At 40.2% G+C, this 27,889-nt stretch overlaps 1 protein-coding gene across 1 annotated transcript; it reads left to right on the plus strand.

Moving 5' to 3' along the window:
- Nucleotides 1-1,708: 1,708 nt before the first annotated feature.
- HPF1 (histone PARylation factor 1) lies at nt 1,709-26,871 on the plus strand. Its single transcript, XM_081075467.1, has 8 exons — nt 1,709-1,820; nt 5,288-5,447; nt 7,356-7,545; nt 8,750-8,848; nt 15,562-15,712; nt 19,748-19,835; nt 22,752-22,924; nt 24,748-26,871. The coding sequence occupies exons 1-8, from the start codon at nt 1,770-1,772 to the stop codon at nt 24,877-24,879; spliced, it is 1,044 nt and encodes a 347-aa protein (XP_080931593.1). The 5' UTR covers nt 1,709-1,769; the 3' UTR covers nt 24,880-26,871.
- Nucleotides 26,872-27,889: the final 1,018 nt, after the last annotated feature.

Raw genomic sequence — 27,889 nt, forward strand, 5'->3', positions numbered from 1 at the left:
CACACACACACACACACACACACACACATAAATCTTTCAAAGATACAAATTTCAAGAGGATCATCCTATGTAAGACCAATTCATTAGATGAAAACAAAGGATTGGAAAGATAAGAAATTTGTAATTTAAAACATTCCCTCTGAATTTTATTTAAGAACTTCTTGGAAATCAAGCGGACTTGGGAAAAGCATCAACCTGCCCTAGCAGGCAAGAAGGTATTTTCCCAAAGTAATAACAAAGAAATCCCCAACCAACTTAAGGCAGCAGAAAATAATTAATTGTTGCATATCATTTCGTCTTTCACTGATCTTTTGGAAAACAAGAAACCCAAAGCTCTGCCCATCATCCTGATTAAAGGGAGCTTCAGAGGATAAAATAAAAAAAGATGCATCCTTTAGATTTGAATTTCCTAAGTTAATTCAAATAGTATTTAAAAAATGCAAGTGGCTCTCGGAACTATATACCTCATTCAGTGCAATTACGTAGCCCTGTAAACTCCACTGATTGCTATAAAGACAGTATTACATAGTGTTGAGAGTACTCTGGACTGTCAGACTATTTGGGATTGAATCCCACCTCCTGTGCTTGCTGTGTGACCTTGAACAATTCAGTTAATTTCTCTGAGTCTTAGCCACCTTATCTGTAAAATGGGGATAAAAATAGTAATTACTTCATTGATTGTCATAAGGATTAAATGAGTCGATACGTGTAATGCCCTAAGAACAGTACTGTTGCATAGTAAATACTATATTATTATATACAATATTGATCTGCTAAATTTCACTAAATTCTGTCAAAAATTGCTATACCTGTGCCTATAACTAAAACACTTAATGATAAATGAAAACATTTATGAAAAAGTGCTTTGTTTCAAGATGGTGGACCCTGATACCCTGAAGTATTACAAATTTGGTGAAATTTATCAGTTTTTCCAAAATCATTGTGGAATATATAAACAGAATGTGACATTAAATGCCAAATGTTGAATTAAAATAGAAATTTCATCCACATTATCAAAAATGGTTAAAGTAAAGAAAAAAGAAGACAGATTCATGAAATAGAGACTCCATCTCTGGAATGAGGGATAGGACAGTTCCAGGATGACAGTGAGGGAGATCCCAGGAAATCAGTTAAATGCAGTGCCTCTCAAACTTTGTTGTGAATAGGCATCCCTGGGGGATCTTGTTAAAATGCAGATTCTGATTCAGTAAGTCTGGTTAGGACCTAAGATTCCGGATTTTTAACCATCTTTCCACGGGATGCTGGTGCTGCAGGTTCAGGGACTACACTTTATACAGCGGAAGAATTGGTATTAGGCAATAATAGTAGAGGAGGGAGAGGGGTGGGAGAGAGGGAAATATTCATCTTTTAAATAAATACAAATCAAGGAAAAACACGGGCTGTGGTGAGGGCAGTGCCCCTAGTAAACACGTGAGGAGGAAGGCCGGACCACCTCAACAGAAACAAATTCGGGGATCTGGGGTCTCAGGAGCCTGCCTGGGTGATGCTTGGGTTGGGGGGATGGTTCGCCAGTGCAGACTGGGCAGATAGAAGACGCCTGCTCCTCCCACGCGGGAGTGGGCGGGGCCTCGGTCGCCCCTCCCTCCGCTCTGGGCCTAAAGGGGCGGGGCATGGGCGGAGCCTTTTTCCTAAATTGGCGCCCCGGCGGCGGCACAAGGATTCGGATTGGTGGCTCTTGGACCCGGAAGCAGTCGGTGGCGCTCGGAAGCAGCGGAGACGCGGGATTCTGGTGGCGCTGCGGCTGCAGAATGGTCGGCGGCGGCGGCGGGAAGCGCAGGCCCGGCGGGGAGGGGCAGCAGGTACTGCCGCAGAGGCCGCGCGGGCTGCGCGGGCACGTTGGGTCATAGCCAGGGTCCCCAGGGGCGGCACGTCGCAGTTATGCAGTAATCAGAGCCGGCTGTGCCCGTGCACGGCGGGTTGCCCCGGGGACCCTGCGCAGGGCCGCTGTTGCCCAGAGCTCTGCTGCGGTTTGGACCCGAGAAGGGGCGCCTTGGCGTCTGATGCCCTTCTCCCGGCGCGGTTCCTGGGGAGGCTGACTCAGACAACCGACGGTCCATGCGTTCCACCAGCCAAACTGACTGCAAACGAGTACGAGCCCGGCGCGGTGCGGGACGCCGCGGATTCGGGATGAATCCTGCCGCCCCCGCCCCACTGAGAGCCCCCGTCCTGGGGAGGCGGCGCACAAGTGAACAGACGTTGCTGTAACTCTTTTCTTGTAGCATTAGTGTAGCAAGTGTTGTGGAAACATTGGAGGATGAAACCAGTCCGTGGGGGCTGTTAAGTCTTTTAGGACAACTCACGCTTGAAGGCAGAGAAGAGAAATAAGGGGGTAAGAAATGAGAGATGAGTGTAGAGGACGTTGGGACACAGCGGGGGAAAGGTGGGGCTGGCTGGAGTCTGGAAGATGGGAAAGTGAGGGGTACCTGATCTTCAAGGCAGTAATGACGGAGGGGGGCATAAAGTGGGTGCGTTTTCTCTTGCTGTTAAACGACTTCAGAAGTTCGGTAACTGCAGTAGCAATAAGGAGTCAGGCAGGAAAGAAGTGTCATTGTGATAAGTCAAGTTGTAGAAAAATCACTCTGGCTATCTTACAACTGGATAGGGTGAGACAGTGTTAGAAGGTCGGATTAACTGGTAGAGGGCCAGGGCTCTGGGCTTTCATTGTATTGGGTCCTGCTTTCTAGGAACACAAGGATGAAATGTGAGTGCAGCTTCTGAGCCGTACAGCTGCCCTGAATTCTAGTTATTGGGGATTGGGAGATGCTTAACCCATGTGTGAGGTAAGGCAGAGCTGAAAACCTTTGGTGCAGTGAACTGCTTTGACAAAGTGGTAGTCTTAGAAACAAAAGATCAAAAATGAGATGAGTCTATAGAGACTATAGCTAACAATAATAGCCAGCATTTATATGTTATGTGCTAGGACTGTATTTTTATAATTTATTCCTTGTAACCACACTGTGATATGGAGTCCTACATATGCCCTTTGTGTAGATGAGAAAACAAGGCACAGAGAGATTAAATAACTTGCCCAAGGTAACAGAGCTATGCAAAACTGGCTTTCAGCAAAGGTAAATGAAGGCTTTTCTTTCTAATTCTTAAGTCTGAGCCAGTCTTTGAAAGCTTAGCCAAAGGCGGTTAGAGAAACAGAAGGGAGGACAGGTCAGAACTTAATATGCTCTAACTCAGGGGTGTCCAAACTGCGGCCGGCAGCAAATTCCAAAAATATGTGTAGTTTACTTAAATAAACCAGGTGAGGCAATACAAACTTCACCTTGAGTGAGTGACCCGGCTGCTTGTGTATTTTATCGCATATGGCCCTTGGTGAAAAACGTTGAAAAAAGTTGGACACTCCTGCTCTAACTGTTCCATATTTGTAGTTGGAGAAGCAGTATAAAGGGGTTGAATCTGCTCAGGAGCCAGCCCACCTGGGTTTAAGTAAATCCCTGCTTTTTTCACTTTCTAAGTAGGACCCTAGGGAAAGTTACTTCAGTTTCTCATCTGTAAAATGTGGATAATAGTATCCAGCTCATAAGATAGTTGTGAGGGTAATCCATAGTTAAAAGAGTTATTGCACAGAAAGTGCTTAGAACAGCGACCTGGCACATAGTAAGTGCCTAATAAGTACTTTTTATTACATAGTGTTTTTACTATTTTCTGTATTACTGTTATTGTTTGCTATTATCAGAATCCATTTTTGGCTCCATATTTCAACAGCCTTTTTGTTAAATTTTTTATGACCTCAGACACATTATAATCCTTGGCATAATAAACTTACCATTGGCCATTGTGTGGTCCTTTTACCTTATTGATGAATATAACAAACAGCTGTGAACCTACTGCCCACCAGAGGACTGAAACACCATAACTCTACACGATCCTCACCTGTCTATCTGCCTAACTTCCTGTCGCTTACATTCATTGTAGCTAGCATCCTGAATTTTGTTTTCCCTTGCTTTCTTTCTGCAGCTTTATCACCTATGAGTGTATGCCTAAACAAGAATTATTTGTTGTCTTAAACTTCATAAAAAGGCTATCAGGCTTCAAGTAATCTTCAAGGACTTTTTTCTTCATTCATCATTCTAGTACGAAGACTGGTCCATATTGTTGTGTATAACTATATTTCCTTTTCGTTAAGTGTAATGTTCCATTGTTTGAAAGTCCTGTAACTATCCGTTCTCTGTCACTAGGTATTTATTTTCATTTATTCTGTTTTCTGCCCTTAGCAACAGTGCTATCAAGAATATTCTTGTATGTCATCTGATTAATAAATACATTTTATAGGTTTTGAGTGCTACTTAAAATAACATCAATAAATTTGAGCCTAATGGGAAAAGGAACATGATGACTATGAGAAACATCTAGGTTCGAATTTTTTAATCTCAGCACTGTGGACATTTGGGGCTAGATTGGTATGTCCTAGGGAGTCCTATCCTCTGCATTATAGGATATTTGGCAGCCTCTTCCCCACTAAATGCCCATAGCACCCTCCCTCCCCAAACTCATGACAACCAAAACGCTCTCCAGACATTACTAAATGTGTTCCCTGGGGAGTAAAATTGATCCTGGTTGAGAAGCACAAATGTAGGTGGAGAGGAAGAATAGGAAAGAACTCAATCCAAAGAAAAGAAGCTAGGTTTCTAGAAAAAAAAGCAGATTGCTACTTAAAAAACTAAAGGTAAGTAACCTCCAACCAAGCATTTTGTCTTTACAGACATTTATCAAATATCTAATATGCATGATAAAACCTGGCATACTTACATAATGAACCTATATTGCCGAGATGTTGGAGATAAGTGTTATAACTTAGTCCTGGCATTAAAGGGCCTTTTGTGAAATAGTTGTTTTAACTGGTTAAGTCTCCTTGTATACAGTTATTTCTGACAATTTGCATCTGGTGTATTCACTGAATCTTTAAACAAAAGGCATGACATCCTATTTACCAAAAAGCCAAACTGCCTTTTCCTTATTCCTCTCTTCCTGCTCTTCACCTTTTCTTTTTACTTTGTGTTTTTTGTGTTTCCATTATCGTAGAGAAAAATAAAGACTTGCTGTGTGGGTCCCTTTTGACCACTATATATTATAAACTGTCCTTTTTTTCTTTGCCCAAGAGAATCCCCAGATTTTACTCAGAAATACTATTGAGTTTAAAAAAACAAAAAACACACATGTATCTCAGAGTTGGGTGAACAAAAAGGAGCAATTTTGTTATGTAGGGAGAGTTACTGAAATTACTTTTTGGAGAAATACTTTGTATGCCAATTGTCAGGGTGAAAGAACTGTTGATGTGAAGAAGAGTAAATCCTGTGAAGCTGGTGTCTCCAGTGACCTTCGGAAAGAAGTAGAAAATCATTACAAGCTTTCTCTGCCTGAAGATTTCTATCACTTCTGGAAATTCTGTGAAGAACTTGATCCTGAAAAGCCAGCAGGTGAGTTTCTCCAGAATCATTCTCCTGCTTCTATGAGTGGAAAAGACGATAGGAAACTGGACCAAAGATCTAAACAGTTCATAGAAAAGGAACTTTTTCAGACATGTTTCTAATAAGAGAAATATAAAATAACTATAATAATGTCACTGTCACCTATTATCCTGGCAAAGGTAAATAATTTCACAACGTGCTTTGATGAGGGTTTGAAGGAAAACGTGTGCTTTGATATGTTACAGGAGTGTTAGTATGACTGATTAGTTCTACTTCTAGGAACTTGTCATGGATTAGGTGAACTAAAAATTATGTGCAACGATATAATTGAAACTAAAAAGGAGAAATGGCTAACATACCCATCAGTAACACATCTATTCAGTGATTATTCATAGTTTTAAAAGAATGAATCAGATCTTTAGGCAATGATAAAGTATCATGCCTGAAAGATTTTAACTGAAATAGAAAAGAGTGTATAGGGTAAGCTATCATTAGTACTAAAAAAAAAAAAAAGTAAAGGATACACACACATATCTCTATATACTTACTATGTGCTTATACTGTCTGAGAGAATACACAAAAAACTGATAATGGTTGTTACAGAGTTACTTTTCACTGTTAACCATTTTGTGTGGTTTAAATGTTATAGCATGGGGGTGGGGGAGAGAAGCAATCTCATACTATTGATGAAAATGTACTTGTGTATTTGTAGGTAACTGAATTTTGGCAGTATATCAAAATACTTAAACTGTAGCAACTTCTCTAACAAATCTGTGACTGTACCAACATTACGGGTTAGCAAAGATGTTCACTAAAACATAGTTTAGAATAGTAAAAAAAAAAGCAGTAAATGTCTATCTACAGAATATGTATCTATAATGGAATATTATGCAGGTATTAAAAAATATGTAAAAGAACACTTAATAGCATGGGAAAACATTGTGAAAATTTAAGTGAGAACAATATGGAGAGCAAAAAAAAATATTACAAAACAGCATGCTCTCCCTTTAAAATATCTATGTTTATATCTGTGCATAGAGGGGGAAAATGCTACAGTATACCAGACTATGAATCTTCTTTTCAGTGGCTAGTGAGATGGGTGGTTTTAATTTTTATATTACTTTAACAATTAGTGTGTGCTATCCTAAGCTCCAGCTAAGCTGAAGTTTTCCCCCTCCAAAGAAACTGCTTTTATTCGTGTTGTTACTTCCAAGAATTTGCTTCCTCTCTCCATCCCCACCTCCTACATATCCAGATCCTGCCTGGAGTGCTAACCTCCCTCTCAGAGAAGCAGTGAGGACCCTCAGATGTAAACGTGTACATCTGAACAGACTTCATGACTCTGGTTTTATTTACTACTCTCCCTCTGCGATCTGTGAATGGAGAAAGAAGGCATCATCCAGCATTAGGGTTGGCCAAATAGACTGTCAAGGAGGCAAAGGAATCCCACAGTGATAATTAGCAGAAGTAGAGGGAAGAGGAAAGAAATGTTTACATTAAATATATTTTTTAATTAAGTAATTTATTTTCCTGAGTGTATACTCATTTGTTATATATCTTTACTCTCCCTTAATCCGGGTGTGCTACAAGTATTTTAGGCTCACAAAAACATAGTGATGAGACAAGGTAAGTGTAGCTCATAGGAATACAAAACAGTCTTGCTTTGGCCAAAATAAGAAAGAGCAGGATTGTCTGAAATGTAATCAGTGGTAAATTTAATCCTAAATGTAAGTGCCCCACTTTCATCGCTCTGATTTCTTTTCCATTGAGTGTTTATAACATAACATGTAACTAAAGACTTTTTATTTTACTTTACAAAGTTTTTAAAGACAAATCGCTTAGAAATGGTTTATGATGGAAAGCATTATGTCCTGTCTCCAGAAAGTTATTTTCTAAATAAACTTATTTAATTTATAGATTCACTTTCCGCAAGCCTTGGACTTCGATTAGTGGGTCCTTATGATATCCTTGCTGGAAAACATAAAACGAAAAAGAAATCAGCAAGCCTGAATTTTAACCTTCACTGGAGATTTTACTATGATCCTCCTGAGTTCCAGACAATTATTATTGGAGATGATAAAACTCAATTCCACATGGGGTATTTCAGGTAAAGGATTTCTTCCTCTCCTCTAAAATACAGCTACCATGCTTCTAATGAGTATAAATAGACATTCACTGGTCTCACCCAAGGTGAAGGGCATATTTCCCCCATCCTGCTCATACACGCGGCATCTGTCGTTCTGTTGTTGACATTTTAACCTATTCTACGATGGGTGCACTCTAGGTTTAATGAACCTCACTGGTTTTTCTTTTGTGGCTATAAACTTTTCTTTTTTCTCTTTTGGGTTCAGGAGAGCTCTTTTAGCCCAAGGAAGATAATTTAGAGTAGCTGCTGTGACTTAACATAGCCATCTGCTTCCAGGGTCAATAGAGTCAGCCGGTAGCTAAGAATGTGCTCTGGAGTCAGATAGACCGGCCCTACTGTTTATTACGCAGGTGATGCTGTACCTGTCATTCGTGGCTGTGAATTTCTGTGACTCAAATTTTCTCTCTGAAAATGAAGAGAATAATTGTACATACTAATGGGAATATTAGAGGGATTGCATGGATCTGTGCAAAATGCGGAGAATGTTAAAGAAGTAGAAGTAGGTTGAGGCGGGGAAATACCTTGTGCGCTTGTACTGGCAGAAATGCTGTCATTTAAAGTCAAGATTAACTGAAAGATACCAGGAAAGAGGAAGCAGAGGAAACGTGCCCAGGGAGAAGAGTTGTGGTACAGTAGTGTGCACACAGAGCTGGGAATTGGGTGACATGGATTCCGCTTCTGGCTTTGCCATTAAACTACCGGGACCTTGGATGAGTCACTTCATCTCTCTGTCAGTTCCTTCAATTGTAAAATAAAAGAATTGTAAAATTTAAAAAAAAGACATACTTTTTTACTTTAGATCCTTTAACCTCCAGTGTTTCATAATCGCATCTGTCCTGGTTCTTTGTTTTTTCCACCTTTTTAATTTTTTCAGACTAAAACTGGGGTTGAGAAAATGGTGTATAATTACCCCTATTTCTTTTGATAGGCCTATTCCCCCTTTCTTTGTATTTAGGTATAAAAGGAACTAGGCCATAAGAATCTTAATTTTAGGTTCTGTTATGTAAATAATATTTGTAGATATTCCTAAGAAACTTAGAGCTTAAACCCAGCAGATTCCAATTTAAAAAAAAAAATAGATACAAATTATTCATAGACCTAAAATTCTGCTTGTGTAATAACAAATTATGGGTGGCTAAATTCTTAATGCCTTTTGGTTAAACAGGGATTCTCCTGATGAGCTTCCTGTATATGTTGGTTCCAATGAAGCAAAGAAAAATTGTATAATTGTTCAAAATGGAGATAATGTGTTTGCTGCAGTCAGGTAAGAAAATATCTTATTTCAATCCCTCTCCCATTTATATTTGTTTACTTTTGTGCTATAAGGGGAATTGAGGTAACCTAAAAATTCTGATTTCTAGAAATCATTTCTGACTTTTGCAGGTAGTCTTATCCATATTTCTATTCTTCTGCTTTTAACCAAATATATATATATATATATATATATATACATATATATATATATATATATATATATATGTATGTGTATATATATATATATACATATATATATATAAAATTCTTATTTAACTATTTTATTGAATGAAAATATTACTTAATCTCACTTGTAAGATTGAGATTAAATTAAAAAGAATAAGACTTTCTAAGATATTTTAAACATTATTAAGAATTCATTGTAAGAATCCACTATAGTTCAAACAGAAAGCTTTAATACAGTAAAGGAGGTGCTCATAGAATCCTTGGAAGGGCAATGGAGCATCCCGAGCCTCTGAGAGCAACATTTGCGGCAGAACTGGCTCACCAGTGGAGTTACCAGCACTCTGTCACCAGTCTGCCACCACCAGGAGACTGGAAAATCAAGAAATGCTGCTACAGCAAGTGGCTTCTGGACCACACTGTCTTTGACATAACCCATGCCGGTAAAATGGTGCCCTGCCCTCTTCCTCTCCACCTCCATGAAACTAAGGACCAGATGCTGAGAGCGCAGCTGCAGCGGCCATGGAACAGTCGGACGCCTCTGCAGCTCACTGGAGGACAGCGGAAGCTCAGCCTCCACCTGGTGCCTCTCCTACTTTTCAGATTTCAAAGTTGCATCTGCCTGAGAGAAGGTAGTCCCCATGTGAGTCTGAGCTGAAGAATAGTATGTAAAATAATTCCATTTTCATATTGCCTAAAGCACATAGAAAAAAAATCTAGATATACTCAGTTTTAATTTATCTTTAGACAACATTAGAAGTGAATTCCCCCTCCCTTTTTTCCTCTCGTAATTTTAGTAATACTTTTGACCTCACTGACCTAAAAAGATCTCAGGGACCCCCCTGCAAGGGTCCACAGACTATTCTTAGATGACTGCTATTTAGTTACTGGTGTAAAACATGACTTTATGTTAGAATCTCCTAGGTTACTGGTTAAAAGGACTTAACCTTGAGTTCCACAATTCCTACCTCTGGAGATCCCACTTCAGTACATCTAGAACAGGACCCAGGAATATTTTTTTTAAATACACATTCCAGGTATGCCTAAATATAACAAAATTATACTTCTCTAATTTTGATACTTAAGTTTCAAAATTTATTCACATTTAATGAATGCTTATTTTGTGCAGGGCCCAAGAATGATTTAAGCAGATCCGATACTCATTAAAGGAACTAATATATTTTGTCTTATCTAACATAGCAGATCTTAGATGAACCCGTTAAGTAATCTTTTTCCCCTTGTCTGCTGCCCCAACTTTCTCTGCCACCCTAACTTGCTGTACTGGGAAATGTGCAATTATTGCCATAGGCAGTGATTTTTCAATCACTAGCCCAAGGTAACCTGGCAGTTTCTGATATGCAGTCAGATTTAAAACCACTAGCTAAGCACCACTTACCATAAGAATGGTGTATGGACCCTTAGGGATCCCTGACACCTTTTAAGGTGGCCTGTGAGGTCAAAACTATTCATTATAATGATGTCATTTTTGCACCAGTGGCACAAAGGTAATGAATGGTGGGTAATACTGTTGGTACTTGACAGGAATCAAGGCATTGGCACCAAATGAGCAGCCAGTATTATTCATGGCAGTAATACAATGCCAGCGTCATTTCAGACTGTCAGTGATGAAGCAGTCAGAAAGTATTAGAACTCTACCACTGAAGACACGTCTTTTTAACATTCTGTGTGATGAAATGGGACATACGTAGAAAGTACTTCTGCATACTCAGGTTTCCGTTTGTCTCCAGGAAAAAGCTCCTGTGTGATAAGAGTGGTCAGCTAAACTTTTTCCCACTTTTACTTGAGTGACTAACTAGTTATTCAGACATGGGTGGTATTTGGCAAACATTTTCTCAAATGAACCAAAAAAAAAAAAAAAAAAACCAACCCCCCCCCCCAAAAAAAAAAAAAAACTGACTGTATTTGTTGCCAGTGATTAAAATTCAAGGTTTCAGAAACAAAATTAGAATTGGAAAATTTATAACCACCATTGTGAGCTTGACAGCTTCTCACTACCTGAAGACTTTACTGAGACTCGTAATATTAAGGTGATTTTTTTTCATAGTGTGATATGTTAGAGTGAATACGATGAAAAGTTTCAATATTTGGAAGATCTGCATAACTTAGAGAAGCAGTATTTTCCAAGTGACCATCGCAGGAGTCATTCAAAGTTCAAGGTATTCCAATGGATTTTACTGTAAGAGTACAAAATGTTTAGAGTATTATTTCAGTTTGTACTTGCCAACGTTAAGCATCAGACAGCAAAATAGTAAGTTTGAGGCTGAGAGACAAAAGCTTAGTACACTGGTACCAAGATAGTCATAATGTGGTAAGTGGAAGTCAGCTAGTAAGTGCCTAAAATAGCCTTCATAGACACATTTTATCTAGGCCTTGTGTCATGCGGGGTGTCTGGCCCTTCTCCCCGCACAAGAACGCAGGATATGGTGAGGCCAAACAGGAACACCCACGGAGCCATGGAGGGGGCGTTCATGCCACTATATTCTTGCTGGCAGCTGGGTTGAGACACAGGAAGCAAGCTCCACACAATGCGCAGCCTGCCGTCCGCTTCTCTGCCAACCGACCAACCCCACTTGCTAGCTGCAATCCGCTCTTGCTAGCTCAGCCACAGCAGTTATATCAGTGGCCAATGGCTAACTGGTAACAGCTGATGGCCCCCCAGCCACAGCGGATGGCCATCTAATAACTGAGCCAGCACCTTTCCACGTGAGGCCGAGAGCCTGGAAACTGCTCTCTGGGACTCTGTCCCCACACTCCACTCCTACAGGGTCTTGCCTCACCATCTATGCGACAAGCGTCTTCCTTGAGGGACCCTGTGCCGTATTAGCCTATAGGCACCTACAGGCGGAAAGAAATAGCAGTCTTAGGAACCAGCAACGGCAAATCCCTTCCATCTGGGAGGATACATGCTAGCTTTTTGTCCTGGGAAATGAGGGTCACTGCTACTGGCACCTTTCCTGGTTTGTGGTACCAGACCTTTATGGCAGAGCTTGGGGTCCCTTGCATAGTTTCAACATGTAACAGAACAGGGGACCCCTTAATAGGCCATAGCGAGAGCACATAGGTTCCTCGCAAAATCGTCCCAGTATTGGGACCTCCGTATACCACAGTCACACGGTGGCCACTCAGCCAGCACCCTGGGCGTCCCTTGCAAATCATGGGTCAGACCAGCTCCCCGTGGGGCTATCAGGCCCATACCACGACAGTGGGGGCTTTTGACCCGCCAGGGCCAAGTCCATTGCTGCCATTCCCCTGCTTTCAAGCACGTGGGTGCTGGCAGCAAAATGTTTCCATTTCTGCCCTAGCCTGGCTTTAACAGAGTCTCACTTGTAACCTGTAACTGAACGGAAGTGGCCGTTCAATGTAGCAGAGCTACTGGTGCAGGCCCTCCCTTCTGTGGTCTCTCATTCAGGATTCTCAAGACGTCCCACAGACGCAAGGCCCAGTCACGCATCGTGGGAGGGTGTTCAAGCCCGTTGTCGTGTTCAATCATGCCAGCTGCTTGTGGATTGTACAGGGTATGAAACAACCATTGCACGTCCATCCTGGCAGCCCAGCACTGCGCTTCTTGTCCCATAAAATGGGTACCCATCACTCAATGACTTGGGGGCGCCCTTAGAGGGCACACAGCAGTGTAAGAGCGACGACTGTATGCCGCTGATCCGCAGCTGGACACGGCCAAGCAAACATCAACCCTTTAGCAGTGTTCACTGCTGTGAACGCATACATAGCATTGGGGGCCTTAGGCAGGGGTCCAATGTAATCCACTTGCCAGCGAGTGAGGAGCACCCTCCCTCGCGTAATCTGCTGTGTCTCCCCAGGGAGACTCCGCCTTTGGGGACTGTCCTGGGCACAGACGGCACAGTCATAGCAGGCATCTGCTATCTCCTGCCACTTCAAAGGCAGACCCCAGCGTCTGCTCACCTGCCACATGGTTCGGCTTCCAGCGTGCTGCAATTTCCTGTGCAGCCAATGGGCCACATCAGTGGCAGGAGCCCGTTCTAACCATCGGACCCGTGCTAGGGCATCTGCTTCATCATTACCTGGGGACACTAAGGGGGAGTGACCTGTGACATGCATTAGGGTCACCTCCTTTCTCTGTCCTAGGTCCCAGAGGTCCTGCCACATGGCTTGACCCCACAGTGGACGGTGTGCTACCAACAAGTTTTGCTATTTCCATGTAGGGAGCCACAACGTTAGGCCCCGGAACACCACCCAGCTGTTAGTACAGATAACTAGGGGCCCAGGCTCGTGGCTGATTACCATCCACACAGCCCATAATTCAGCCCACTGGCTACTCTGGTCCGTCCCAGGATCAAACCAAATGGTATCTGTTTTGGGCTGCACACCAATAGCCGTCCAAATGGCTGTAGCTCCCTGGCTAGAAACATCAGTATACCAGGCATCTACAGGTTGTGGGAACCATGAAAGAATGGGAAGCTGGAGGCCCTCTCCACGCTGGCTGGAGAGCCATCCATGTCCTCACCCCTCCTCGGGGGTCCAACTCCTGAGAACAGTGGCTACCAGATACCACACACTGTGTGGGGGCCACATGTCCTCCTGCCCAGGGTCAGACACCATTCCTACCTGGCCGGAATCCTGCTCGCCGTGCCAGGTGTCCGATTAGGCAGAGGCCTCTGTGTAAAATGTCCACAACTCAAGGAGCCCACGGCAGCAGCAGACCACCAAAAGGAAGATGACGCTTGCTTCGGCTAAGAGGGTGGCATGGCATCCAGAGGCTTGAGAGGACCACCAATTCACCGAGGGGTCATGTTTTTCCCAGGAAGGTCGCGTTTCCTGCTCCTGGCACCACTCCCCACAGGCTTTCCAAGACTGAGTGTTCATATGCACAAACTGCTCCACCATCCTTCGGAGAGCTTTGGCCGACACCGTACCTTGTTAGCAAAACTGAGCTTTCATACAGATAAACTGCTCCGTTACCCCTTTGGAGATTCTGTCCTGCACCACATTCCGCTCGCTGCGCCTTGTGTCATGCGGGGTCTCAGCTCCCGCTCCCCGCACAAGAACGCAGGATAAGGTGAGGCCAAAAAGGAACACCCACGGAGCCATGGATGGTGGGGTTCATACCACTATAGTCACGCTGGCGGTTGGGTTGGAAACACAGGAAGCAGGAGCCACACGATTCGCAATCCGCCGTCTGCTTTTCTGCCACCCCACTTGCTATCTGCAATCCGCACTTGCTAGCTCAGCCACGGCAGTTATACCAGTGGCCAATGGCTAACCAGTAACAGCTGATGGCCATCTAATAAGAGCCAGCACCTTTCCACGTGAGGCCGAGAGCCTGGAAACTGCTCTCTGGGACTCTGTCCCCACACCTTGATAAATGCATAAGAACTTCTCGAATGAATGGGAAGAAGGGAGTTCTAGGCAAGGGAACGGTATATGAAAACAAGTGGCACAGGGCACTTGGAGGCCTGTATGCCATGCCCGAGAGGTTGAGGACTATCAAGATTGATTCACCTACACCTGACCTTAATTTGCTTTTTATGCTTCATGTAAATACATTCTCAATACACAGCTGGATCTGACTAAAGGTAACATTTAGTGTAAGTATGTGTGCTGTAATCAGAAAACAATGATTTGCTGGTCTTGGATTCTGTGGCACTTGAATCCACCCTTCCTTGCTCTGTGAACTTGGGTAAATTGATTCTTCTCTGTTTCCTGATATGTAAAATGGGGATAAGAATGGCACCCACTGTAAACGTTCTAAGCTCACTGCAGTGCCCAGCTATAGCAAACTCAAACGTTAACAGTGAGTGAAGTGCTTTTCCTCCTGGGAATCTGGTAGTGGCTCCAGAGGAGGAGGGTGTGGGGGGGTTACTGGTTTTCCCAACTAAGTGCTGTTTCCAGCTCTTCACTGTATTCTGGACCTTCTGCTCTGCTGGTGAAAATCTTAACCTGCTTATGATAAAACGATTATTTCTGTACCTGGCATTAGTATACTGTACTATTCATATGCCTTCAACAATTGTTTTGGATTATGTTTTTGTATAAGTTGATAACGTAGCTTTGCTTTATTTTTCGTTTTCTAAATTTACTTAAAACACATTTCAAGGTAACATTTTTAAAGATCTGCTGATCTAGGTTATAACAGTGTCCCCTGTTTCTTTAAAAATAAAAAATCCTTTTTGGTGTCTACATACTGTTTTTTTTCTGTTATGCCAGGCTTCTCCAAAGCAGTATATCAAGTGATGCAATTTAAAACTTGGCTAAATCTCAACTTTTTAAATATCCCTTAATATGTTTATTGTTGACATTAGAAATAATACAAATTCGAATCATGTTTGCTGTTTCTGTGGCTGAAAGCTTTTTCATTAATATTTCCTTTCCCTCTTTTGAAAAAATCCATTAGGGATTATGAGAAAACTATTGGTAATTATTCTGCAGGCTTTCTCTTGTATAAAATTTGATGTTTCATAACTTAGCTCCCTTAACTTCCCAAGGTCTGTGTACTTAGTACAGTAGCCTGTAATGTAATGAGGGTTTTTACTTCTTTTTCAGATTATTTTTGCTGAAAAAACTCAAAGAAGTAACAGATAAAAAGAAAACTAGTCTCTTGAAAAGCATAGATGAAAAACTCACAGAAGCAGCCAGAGAGCTGGGATACTCAGTGGAACAAAGAACCATGAAGATGAAACAGAGAGATAAGAAAGTATGATTTAAGTCTGGTAGTCGCTGACTATTTTCATACGTTTTTTTTCCCCCTCTTGACTCTGTCCCATCTGCCCCATCCTAAGAAGAGTGGATGCCACCCTTCAGGCTCCCTTTAGGGCTGTCCGGTACCTGGGTTGCCAGAAGAATGGCACTGGAGCTGGGCTTGGGTGGCCTTGTAGGTTGTTAGGCTGAGTCCCGTATCCCCGCTATGGTTGCATAATGCATGCCAGTATTCCCCAGCCTTTCATTAATCTTGTTTTCCTAGTTACTCATTTCATAGAACTGAGGGAAAGCAGCTTTATACGTAATATTTACTTAAATTTCTTTTTTTAATGGATAAGGTCTGTTGATTCATCAAGGTTTTTTTGGGGGGGTGGTTTTGTAAAGCTACACCTTACAGTACTTTAGTTAATGGTCTCAGTGGGGATTCCTTTTGAGAGACAATATGTATTATGGGTTAATTTCCTCCAGTAAATGTAGGTCTAAGCAGTCCTCTCTTCTTTTCCAGCATTTCCTTTTGTATCTCTCCTAATGCCTGCACTGTATGGAGTGTTTTGTAAATGGCAAATACTTTTGGGTTTTGGATCTTTTTGGTTTTTCACATATAAATTTCAGAGTAAATACAGACTAGCTAGAACAATGCTGTGGGGTAAATGAGAATGCTGTAAGAGTTTGTTCTTATAACCTCTGGGGAGGAAGGACTATTTATTTGTCCCTGTGGGATGAGGGCATCCCAGTCTCCTGCAGCTTCTCACCATGGTCTGCTGTGGCTGATTCATCTCAACATTCTAGGCCAAAGGAAGTACTAGCTATTCCTGAATAAACTAGTACTGGTAACTGAGTGCTTTAGAGCACTTATTGAAAATCCTACCTCAGTTCCTTTTCTGATCTTGACTCAACTGCAGGGTGATGTTCTGATAAATTATAGTCACGGAATTAGTATTAACAATTAGTTCTCTTTCTTCAGTCCTAACGTCCAGAATGTTTTCTACAAGTGTACATTTGAATGAACTCATTACAATATGGCATTTTTAAATTACTTGAAGATTTTATGTTGCCATTTTACCTTCTAGTTTTCATAGGGAGCCTCTCCCACTGTCTGAGTAGAAGGAAGGGTAGTATTTTTCACTTACTATATAGTCCCAATGTGTCTTGACTGAAGACTGAGCTTCTGTGTACAAATGGTAGCAAATTCTTTCATCAGAGCCTTATTTTATTTTTCTGCTGTCAACTATCATTTCAGATGAGAGTTCCTTAATTCTCCCCCAAAACTATAAATAAGCTACGATTGGGGTTTAAACTTCATAGGTATGTTTGTCCTGGCCCCATCTCCTGTGAGTTTTGGGGAGGAGTCTTTTTACTATTTTTTACAAAAACAGCTGGTAAAAACAAATACAAAGAAAAAACAGCTTATAAGACAACCATGATTTTATTCTCCATGCTGATTGTTATGCTTTCAGATACTTTTATATGTATAAGTTTATCCTTTATTGTTACTGTGAGATCTTCATTTAATTCATATGTTTCTAGTCCTGCAAAACTCAGTTCTACTAGTATAGGTGAGTCAGTGACTTGGTCCTTGTGTATGAGAGGAATATCCATTCTAGTATACCAAAGCATTATATACTAGAAATCAACATTTTTATACTGGCAGTACCTTGTAGTGCTTTGAAATGCAAAGTCCTTATATGTTATATCATTTGACCCGTATAAAAAAATCTGCAAAGTAGGAATTATCATCTTATTTTATAGGTAAGTCAGTTGAGGTTTACAGAAGTGTTTGTTCCTTGTCCAAAATTGTGAGACAGATCTGAAACCTAAATTCACATCTTTAATATTTAGCATTCTTTCTACCCCATCTTTTTACTAATTGGCTATATGCCACTTATTTTTTATATACCTAAGATTTAATTATTAAAAATGAACTTTGATTTAATAGTATTGTAAAATGAGGGTATATCATTCCATCCACCCGATTCTAATCCCTTAGAGTATCACTACCCTTGTACAGAGTTTTCCTGAATTTGTAATCCTATTCTTCATAATAAAATCAGGATTCTGATGCTTTGCTAATAATTGGTACCTCTTTATAAACAACTAGTACAGTTAATCATCTGAAAATACATACCATGTTTTTTGTTGTGTGTCAGCCTAGGTGAGGCAAAATAAATATATATATCCCTGTTTTCTTTTTCTTTCATTACCAGTACTGATTTATCACCTGTTTTTTACACTTAATGCATTATGGTTATCACTTCACAGTGCTAAGTTTAAGTTACCTCATAATTTTGAGTGGCTGCAGAGTTTTGTGCTTATGCTCAGAGTTTAGGTTGCTTAACATTTTTCACTAACAACCCTGCCGTAAATGTCCTTTTATACCTTTATTTGCATACTGATCTGCTTATTTCCTTAGAAGAAATTCCTAGACATAGTATTGCCTAGTCTAAAGTGTTTCAAGGTGATTGTGTGAGTGTATCTGTGTTTTGTGTTTGCTTGTTTTTAACTTTGTGGGGGGTTTTGCTTGCAAAACTACCCTTCACAAGAGTTACAGTCCTACCCAGCAATGTGTGAGTGCCTGTTTTCCTCATATCTTTGCCAGTACTGGGTATTTTCAGTCCTTTTAATAGTAGTAGTTTTAATTAGCTTTAATTAGCTTAATTCTTTGATTAGAAAGGGCATTAAATATTTTTCACTGATCTGTTGGTCACTTGTATTTCTTTCGTGAACTGCCTGAACTTTGCCCAGTTTTCTATCAGAGTTAGAATTAGTCTTTTTTTTTTCAACTTGTTTTGAGAGTTATTCTTTTCCTTTATTTTTAAGACTCCCTTATAGTTTGAGGATGTTAGTTTTATTAAGTTTATTGTTATATATATAGCATATATTTTTTATCAATTAATTTTTCTTTGTTCTTGATTTATTGATAGATTTCTTATGTAGTTGAACCCATAAGCCTTTTCTTTGTCAAATTCAAAATTATTTTTTAAATTTGCCTTTCTTTTCTTCTAGTAATTTTATGGTTTTATTTTTACATTTAACCCTGAAATCCAACTGCAAGTTTTTTTGGCATAAAGAGTAAGATATAACTATGACTTCATTTGTTTTTTTCCCCAAATGATGAGTGAGCAATTGTCTGCAAACTTATTTTGAATAATGTCTCTTCTGGTGGCTTAATAAAAGAAAATGAAAGCAAACAGTGGGGACATTACAGTACAATAAGATACAGAAACTTGGGTGGAGAGGACTTGAATCAAGTTGATTTTGGGGGTTGTGTCCTCTCAGGAATTTTCACTGGACCACACAAAGAAGGAGAATATTTGAAGCAGATGTTTTGTTAAGACCTAAGAATAATGTCACTAATGTGAATAAAAATACAGCCAGGAAAAAGGTTATGATGGTGGTTGTGGTTGAGTCTGTTTTGTCTTTGAAGATTACTACTTGAAAGTTCACTGGTTATGTTCTTTAACCCACAAAAGAGCACCACAAAACTAGAAACTGCCCTGCTTTGGGGAAGTTTGCACATAAGCTTGCATTTTCCAGGTAAAAATAGTGGGCCTGACTTTGGCAAGATGGATGAGAGAAATTCTGTCCTGCCACATGCCACATCTCTCTGTTAACAAAAACTATTCCATCTAGGCCCAGTTCATTACGCTTTCTACCTAAAAGATATTTTGACCTTAGAGGAAATTGATATTCTGGCCTTCCTCCCGTTATAGGGTGCATTGGCGTTCTCAGTCACAATGCGGACTTGTAAATGACTGAAACAATGAAAGCCAATTATTTCATTGTTTTATAGTTACTTGAAGAGCTTAACTTTTAGCTATTAAAAAAATATAAAACTTTGTCCTGGCATCCTGATTTACTGAAATAAAATGTCATTGAATATTATATTGTGATAAATGTTGAGGGTTTGTGTGTGTGTTTTCTTGTTTTGGTTTGGCTGTGTTGTGTGTGTGTGTGTGTGTGTGTGTGTGTGTGTGTGTGTGTGTGTGTGTCTATTTACCATGATTAAATTTTATAATTTTCTTTAACTTAGGTTGTGACAAAGACCTTTAATGGTGCAGGCTTGGTTGTCCCAGTAGATAAAAATGATGTTGGGTACAGAGAGCTCCCTGAAACAGATGGTAATGTATTTCTTATATAAACACGTACATATGTGAATGTCTATGTTAATACATGATGTGGAGGAAGGTTTTCCATATATTGAAAAGTAGGTAAATGCATTATACTTTTCGTGGGACAGTCACTAGACCTTCATGATGAAGAGCAAGCTCAGGTTTTTGTGTCAGCCGGGTCTGAATTAAAATTGGGTTTGTAGCTTTGTAACCTTACGCAAATTATTTAACCTCACTAAACCATGTCTGTTTTTATCTGTAGAATGGTTAATGATGGTGGATACCATTTGTAGGGATGTTTGGAATATAAAAGAGTATGTCAGGTGCTTAGCAGCAGTGCTTGCCTTACTTACAGTGCTTAAAATACAGTATTTATAAGAGTTTAAGGAATTTTAACCTATTGCCTAGGTTACCTTTTCCGAACTATTTCAGAACCTTTGACATTAGGCAACAATACAAAATAGTAATTATTAAAATAGTATGTTTCTGTATATTCCTTCGTGAAAAGTTTTTCATCTGTATGTAAGACTACTTAGCCTTCAGAGGCCCAAAATCTTGAACTACTTCATCTGTAAGTATAAAAACACTTTGAAAATGGGCTATTCATACACAAAATCTAATTACCATGATTCCCCAAAAATAAGACCTAACTGGAAAATAAGTCCTAGCATGATTTTTCAGGATGACACCCCCTGGACATAAGCCCTAATGCGACTTTTGCAGCAAAAATTAATATAAGACCCGGTCTTATTTTCAGGGGAATACAGTATTTCTATGTTTATGTTGAGAGAAGAAAATCACAACTCTTTCCCCTCCTGTTTCCCCCTTCCTTTGAACATCCCTGTTGGCATTTCCTTATTTATCGTCCTGTTCAGGGAAGATAACACTTAGAGGGAAGTCAAATTTAGCACTTCCTTAAGGAAGAACCCAGTATCCCTGAGTATGTATCAAGCATATGTAATACTTTGGCCATCCATTTTTTAGAACAGAACCAAACAACCTTGGGTATTAGCCTCTGGGATTGGAACCTGGAAATCTGCATTTTTAACCACTTCTCTAAAGCAACTGTTCTCAAACTTTTGTGCAGTCTCTAACCAGTACATTGAGATGTCTTATATCACAATTACTCATTTTTGCTGGATTCACGTTAGAGGAATTCCATGGGGAAAACGAATAAAACTGAGCTATATTTTAGCTATTGAGCACTTCAAATGCAGCTAGTATAATGGAGATAAATTTGTAATTTTCGTTTAAATTCAAAAAGTGAAAGTATGTAAATTTTTTTATATTACATGTTGAAATGATACTATTTCAGGTAGCTGGATTAAATATGTTAAAATTAGTTTCACATATCTTGTACTATGGAGATGAGAAAGTTGTTACCTGTAATATGTTGCCTGAATATGTATAATGTTGGCATAATGTTGCCCCACATCTCCTCCCCAAAGCCAGAGGTAACCAGTCTGTGATGGGGGAGGCAGCCGGGAGGTCTGAGCTACTTACTGTTCAGTGTTCTGCCTCCACTCTTCTATCTCCCTCTGCGCACTGGTCTACTGGAAGCTTTAACACGCAGAATTACTGTCTTGTTTGGCGAAAGTTGAGAATATTGGTTGCAGAAACAGCGTCTCTAAAACTTCAGGGATGGGGGGTGTTCAATTGTAGCACCCTGGAATACACCGTATCCTGGTTGTGGTTCTGGGCTTTTATGTCCAAGATCATTTTTATCTTTCCTGTTTTCTCACATCCTACATAGTAGATCGCTCTGTGGTTTAATTATTTTTGAATGAGAAGTGCTAGCCACACAAAGGACCTAACATCACCTTGCCTCTGCCTAGAGCCGTTTGCCAGGAGGCGTAATTGGTGTTTTGTTAATGTGACTGTTTGGCAAATCACAACTAATATGATACTCATATTCCGAAGTGAAAAGCCCGAGTATATCTTTACCACCCTTGATAATCCTTATACCTTATATTTGAAGTTACTATCAATAGAGTATTGTACCTCATACTTGTAAGTTAAAATCATGTATCATTCTTAGGTGTGATTATTAAGGTTAAACCAATCCTTGTCCCCCCAGTATTGTAGCTACTTTGTTTAAAGATGTATTTTGTTGGTTTGAGTAATACCCCTTCTTTTCACTACTGGCATATCCTCAAGGAGTTATGACTGTCAAAAAGGAAATCTAATTAGATACCTTCATTCTCATACACATCCTGAGATCTGACACACATTGGCATCTAGAAAGTAGTGAAATGTCTAAAGCCAATATAGAAACGTTAGACCACTGTTCTTTTCATTTAGATAAACGTTAGAATTTTTCTTGTGTTCTTACCTCAAATTCATGGCTGCACTTCCCCCACTTTGGTAAAGGTTTAATTTTGCAATGATTTCTTATGTTACATTGTTGTTGGTTTTTTTCAATAAGGTAGGACAGGACCAAAAAGTAAACTTTGTCTATTTGGATTAAAAAATATATAACTCCTAATATGGGACTTGGCCAGGGGTGGGCTACATACGATCTGTTGCCGTATTGTTTTGTTTTTTTCCAACTATTTACAACTGGAAAAACATTCTTAGCTTGAGAGCAGTTAAAAACAGGAGGTGGCCCAGGTGTGACCATTGTTTGCCAATCCCTGGACTGGCCTACAGGACATGGTTGAAAACTTAGTAAAATCATGACTGCAGCTAGGTCCATTTTAAAACAGTCACACTTCGCTAATACAAGAAATCACTTTGGTAAGCCATTTTTATGCTTGAATCTTAAGTAGAAAAATTATAAAATTGCTATTCGAAATTACAGAGCCACCCAAGGTTACATCAGTTGTATTGAAAAGTCCTATGAGGAAACACCCCAGAGCTTACAGTGTCTTTCGACCTTTGAAGACAGTCATAGATCATCTTTTAATAATCATTGATTTCTTTCAGCTAACCTCAAGAGAATTTGCAAGACAATTGTTGAGGCACCAAGTGACGAGGAGAGACTGAAAGCTTTTGCTCCCATCCAGGAAATGATGACTTTCGTGCAGTTCGCCAATGATGAATGTGATTATGGCATGGGGCTCGAGCTGGGAATGGACCTCTTCTGTTACGGCTCACATGTGAGTAATAAATCCACCAGACCTCACTCCTCCCCCTATACTCACGCAGGCACGTGAGAGCCCCAGGTTCTAGCACGGGTGGGACATGGATTTCCAAAGGAACTTTTAAAGTGGTTTTTAAGCAGATGTTCTAAAAATATTTATTTGAAATTTACCTTGTATTCTAGCAAAGGGGATTCAACCAAGCTATTTGCCTTCAGGTTTAAAGCGAATTTACTTACTAGTATTCCCGGGATGTGCGTGTGTGTGGGTATGCACACATACCTTTCCTGAGGCTCCATTTCGTTTTCTATTGTGGTGTTGGGGTGGGTATTTGTTCGTTTGAATTCCCAGATGAAAAACAACTACTATTTTAAAATGGGCTTTACACTACATTATTTAAAACATATGAGATGCTATTATTTGCTATTTACTCATTAAATAGGAAAAACCTACCTTACAGTTAAGTCAGTGCTTATTCAACTGTAGTTCCTGCAAAGTCAAAGAGGCAGTAAGGTGTAGTGGGTACAGTGTGTTTTTAGGGCTAAATTGTTTGGTTTTACATCACGTTTTCCCCACAAAAACATTGGGCACTTTTTCCAACACCAGTGTAGTCTCCTTACCTGTAAAGTGTCTGCATACTTGGCACACAGACCATTTAATTCTCCTTTAACCTACGGTGTCACCTGCGAAATACAGAGAGGTAAACCATCTTGCTCAGGTTCACATAGGCAGCCTGGTTCTAGAGTCAGCATCTAACTCAGTAACTCCCAAACTGCAAAGTGCATAGGACTCACTCGGAGATATTGTTAAAATGAACACTGTTTCAGAAGATCTGGGGTGAGGCCTGGGACGCTGCATTTCTGTACACGCTCCCAGGGGATGGTAGTGCTGCTCACAAGACTAAGCCAGCAGCTCTCTAACTTCAGCACACATCAGAGGCACGTGGAGAGCGTTCAAACACAGATGGGTTCACCCTCCCCAAGTCTGACTGGCTTCTCGGGTGGGTCCTAAGAATTTGCATTTCTGAAGAAACCCAGTCAGGCTGATAGCACGGGTGAGGGGAGTCTAATTTGAGAACTCGGCTGTATACCACATGACTGCCTTTCTCATGTGGTTATCAGTAAAAATAAAAAATGTTTTAACAGCCAGAATGATAGTCCTTGGCCAACCAGAATAGTGCTTGGCTTGCCAGAAAATAGGAACCAGCTTAATAGAAAACAGGATTGTTGTGAGAATTAAATAACAAGAGTATATGAAAAGGTTTATTAGCACAGTATTTAGCATATAGTAAGTGCTTATAAATCTTTATCATCAACAAAAGCATTGCTAGTTTTTCTTCTACTGTATATGCAATAGCAGTAGTGTAAGTCACTGATAAACCTAAGGCAGTGATTTAAGGGGATGGAAGGATGCAGGGTGGGGGGTGGGGAGAAGGAATTCTAAGATAAAGAGGAGTGTTTTGAAAACTCATATTCAGAACCTATTACAGTATCGACTAAGGAAAATAATGATTAAAATCTTAACTGGTGGGGTGTACGCTGAAGAGAAGGAAAAAGCATTTGGATATTAGTTTGGAGCAAAAAATGGTGGTGGGGAAGCCTACACTTTTAACTTGGTTTTCTTCTGAATTTTCTTCGAGATATGCCATCAACCGTAGAGCTACCAGATTGCCCTTGGACAGAATGCCAGGTGTCTGTCTCAATACTCACTGTCCTCATCAATTGAGAAAGTAGCTGAAATGATTTGGAGAGTACGCTTCATTAAACAAGTGCTTTTTTTCGTGTGTTCTCTTACTAGGGCATCTGCTATATTCTCTGCTTAACATTATTTTTATTTTTCAGTATTTTCATAAAGTTGCTGGCCAGCTTTTACCTCTTGCATATAATCTGTTGAAGAGGAATCTCTTTGCAGAAATTATTGAAGATCATTTGGCAAACAGAAGTAAAGAGAACATAGACCAACTTGCAGCCTGAGGGAGAGTTGGCTTTCTTTGGTGTACAGTATTTTAAAGCATTAGTATTAAGCTTGTGATTTCTTTTTTTTTTTTAATGAAAACATAAAATAAATGGATGGAAACATTTACTAAAACTTTCTTCTGGCCTGGTTTTTTCCTGTGCAAGTAAGTGGCAGTCCAGTCATCTACATGGTGCAGCCCTGGTCACATCTGAAAGAAAGTCATCCTGTAATGTGTCGCAGGAAGTCTGCCTGATGCCTGGGGTAACTAGACTCACCTCTCCTCCCCAGGAGTCCTCTTTCAGTATTTAACATGAGCAACTAAGAATTTATTTCTGAGATGTGAGTTAATAACAGCTGCAGCTCTAAGGACGAGATTTATGGGGGTGGGGAAGGCAACTCATGACACTGTACCCTGAACTCTCCCAGAATGCCTCATCCCAGACCTAACAACTGTATTGTAACAATATCTCCAGCTGACTCAGGTATTCTTCCCACAAGTAGTCCAGTTGTCCCATTAGGAATATTCTTTAACCAAACAGTTCTTTGACTCAGTATTTACTAATTAATATGGCATAGTATATTGATATATAGTATAATATAGGAATCAATTTACCATTCATTTAGATTTTAAGTTTCCATTGCAAATTACTTCATTGGATTTCCACTGCATCTGTGGATACGTTTTACCAGATTTAGATCCTCCTTATACATGACAAAATGTCCTTCACCTTAAAAACAGAGCAAGCCATGAAATGCAAAATAACAGACTTTGTAGATTATGCTAAAGAGCCTATAAGCTTTCCCCCCTTCATATGAAGTTCAAGATAGCAAAACGCTCTGGTCACCAAGTTTAGCCCCCACATTTTGTAGATTGACGTGACGTGCCCAAAGAACTTTTGTTGAATAGTCAGTCTCCAAAGTTACTTACTGTCAGCTGTGCCTTCAAGCAGGTTTGAGATACTTAATCTTTTTGATAAAAGGTTCCTTTTAATAGATTATTAAAAGGAAACACTTCCAGTGAGAACTTTTAATTGAGTGGCATGCCTCATCTCCACAGTTACGCTGTAAGCTTTTAAGAACGTATGTTTTATCAGTATACGTTGCCCTCCGTAACACAAACCATTGAATATATGTAGGTGGTTGGAGAAAAATACAACCAATGAAGACTGGTCTCATTTTAACCTCAAGTTGATTGTGCTGCTTCCCATCAACCCTACTTTTACATTTTTCCTCAAACATGCCAATACTTCCCCCCGTATCCTCACTTAATTTCAGTGAGAAAAGAGCAATCAAAATAACTTCCACAAGATTTCACCGCTTTACCACCTGCGCATTCCTGTTCCTATGAATGTTGCTTACTGTCCCACTCAGTGCCCGAGATACATCCTGATAGCTAGTCAAGGACCTCTCTGTCTCTTGAATCAGTCTTCCCTCTCAAACATTCCCATCAACAAAAGCTACCATATCCTGCACCGTAAAACAAAATACCCTTTATTACATATCCCTTTTCTGAAAAACAGGAAGAACTATAATAGCTGCCTCCATCTGAAACTCCCCAATTTACCAGTTATCTCAACACGGGACAATTTTCAGTCCTTCGTCTATCAGCGACACCTGACAGTTGCTCCTCCTCCAAACTATTACTCCCTTGGCTGAGGGCAATACTCTGAATGGCACAGCGCTCTCCACCCTACCTCACTGGTGGCTCCCTCTTTTGCTCGCTCATCTCCTCAAATCCAAGCATACAGATGCATCAATGTTCAGTCGTTTCTGTCCACTGAATCCCTTGGTGATCTCACCCTGTCCCAGCGTGATACCTCCCATAGTTTTCAGATCTCTCAGGCTGGGCTCTGCGAGTTTCTCCTGAACGCAACTCTCATATACACAAGTACAGCTGCCTACTTGACATCCCTCCCGACTGGGAAGTCTAAAAAGCATTTAAAACGTCCTGTTTAAAACCAAAATTCCTCTGTACACATCCCCAAATCTATTCTTCCTGAAGTCTTTTCCAATTCAATCTGTGGCCATTCTTTTGTTCTGTAGTTAGGCCAAAAACCTTGGAGACATCCTTTATTCCTCTTATTCAATCCATAAGGAAATCCTGTCCCACTTTCAAAATGTCTAGAGTCCAACCACTTCAACTACCTCCACCAGTTACGTCAGATTCAAACCTCTATCATATCTTACCTTGATTATTCCAAGAGCCTTCTAACTCGTCTTCCTGTTTCCACCCCTGCCCCTTATAGTCTATTCCTGACAAAGCTGCCAGAGAGATCATGCTAAGTCAGGTCATATCACTTTCTCTCTCACTGGCTTCCTCTTTTATTCGGAATAAAAGCCAAATTCTTATACCCCCAACCTCTTTCCTCATTTTATGCCCTTTCCCCTCCAGCCACAGTGACCTAATTGGTGTTCCTGTACCTGTCAGGCATACCCTACACATGTATTATTATGTTTGCCTACATTATTTCCTCTTCCTGGAACATTCTGCTCTTAGGGAACTGCATGATTCCCTCACTTTCCTTAGGTTTCTGCTCCAATATCACCTCGTCTCTGAAGCTTTCCTTGATCACCCTCTATAAAAATAGCGTCCTCCCCATTACTTTTCTCTATAAGAATTTTTGTCTGATGTATGTATACCTCTAACAATGTGCGGCACATAGGAATCACTTTTTAAAATTTGCTGAACTAATTTGTGATATTTATCACCATCTGACATACTATGTATCTGTCTCTTTCCCTACTGGCATGTAAGCTTCAAGAATATAGAATAATGCCCAGCATATAGTAAATGTTCAATAAATACTTAGTAAATGATCAAATGAAATGAATGAGAAAAGATCTATCCTGGAATTTCCTTGTAAAGTGTTTTCAGTAAAAATTTAATATTAGAAGATTACTGAAATCTTTCAGCAATTCAAATGTTACCACCCACCTCCTTTTAGGCAGTTCTGTTAGTAAATTTCCAAGGTAAAATTAAAAAAAAACAAAAAAAAAAAAAAAAAAAACCGTGATCATTCACGTGTT

The sequence above is a fragment of the Rhinolophus hipposideros genome (genome assembly GCF_964194185.1).
Source record: "Rhinolophus hipposideros genome assembly, chromosome: 16".
Taxonomy (NCBI): Eukaryota; Metazoa; Chordata; class Mammalia; order Chiroptera; family Rhinolophidae; genus Rhinolophus; species Rhinolophus hipposideros.

Excerpts from the sequence above, each read along its gene's own strand:
- HPF1 (XM_081075467.1), top strand. The coding sequence starts at position 1,770 with ATGGTCGGCGGCGGCGGCGGGAAGCGCAGGCCCGGCGGGGAGGGGCAG. Across the intron at positions 19,836-22,751 it reads AGAGCTCCCTGAAACAGATG|CTAACCTCAAGAGAATTTGC; the intron begins GTAATGTATTTC and ends GATTTCTTTCAG. Across the intron at positions 22,925-24,747 it reads TCTTCTGTTACGGCTCACAT|TATTTTCATAAAGTTGCTGG; the intron begins GTGAGTAATAAA and ends TTTATTTTTCAG.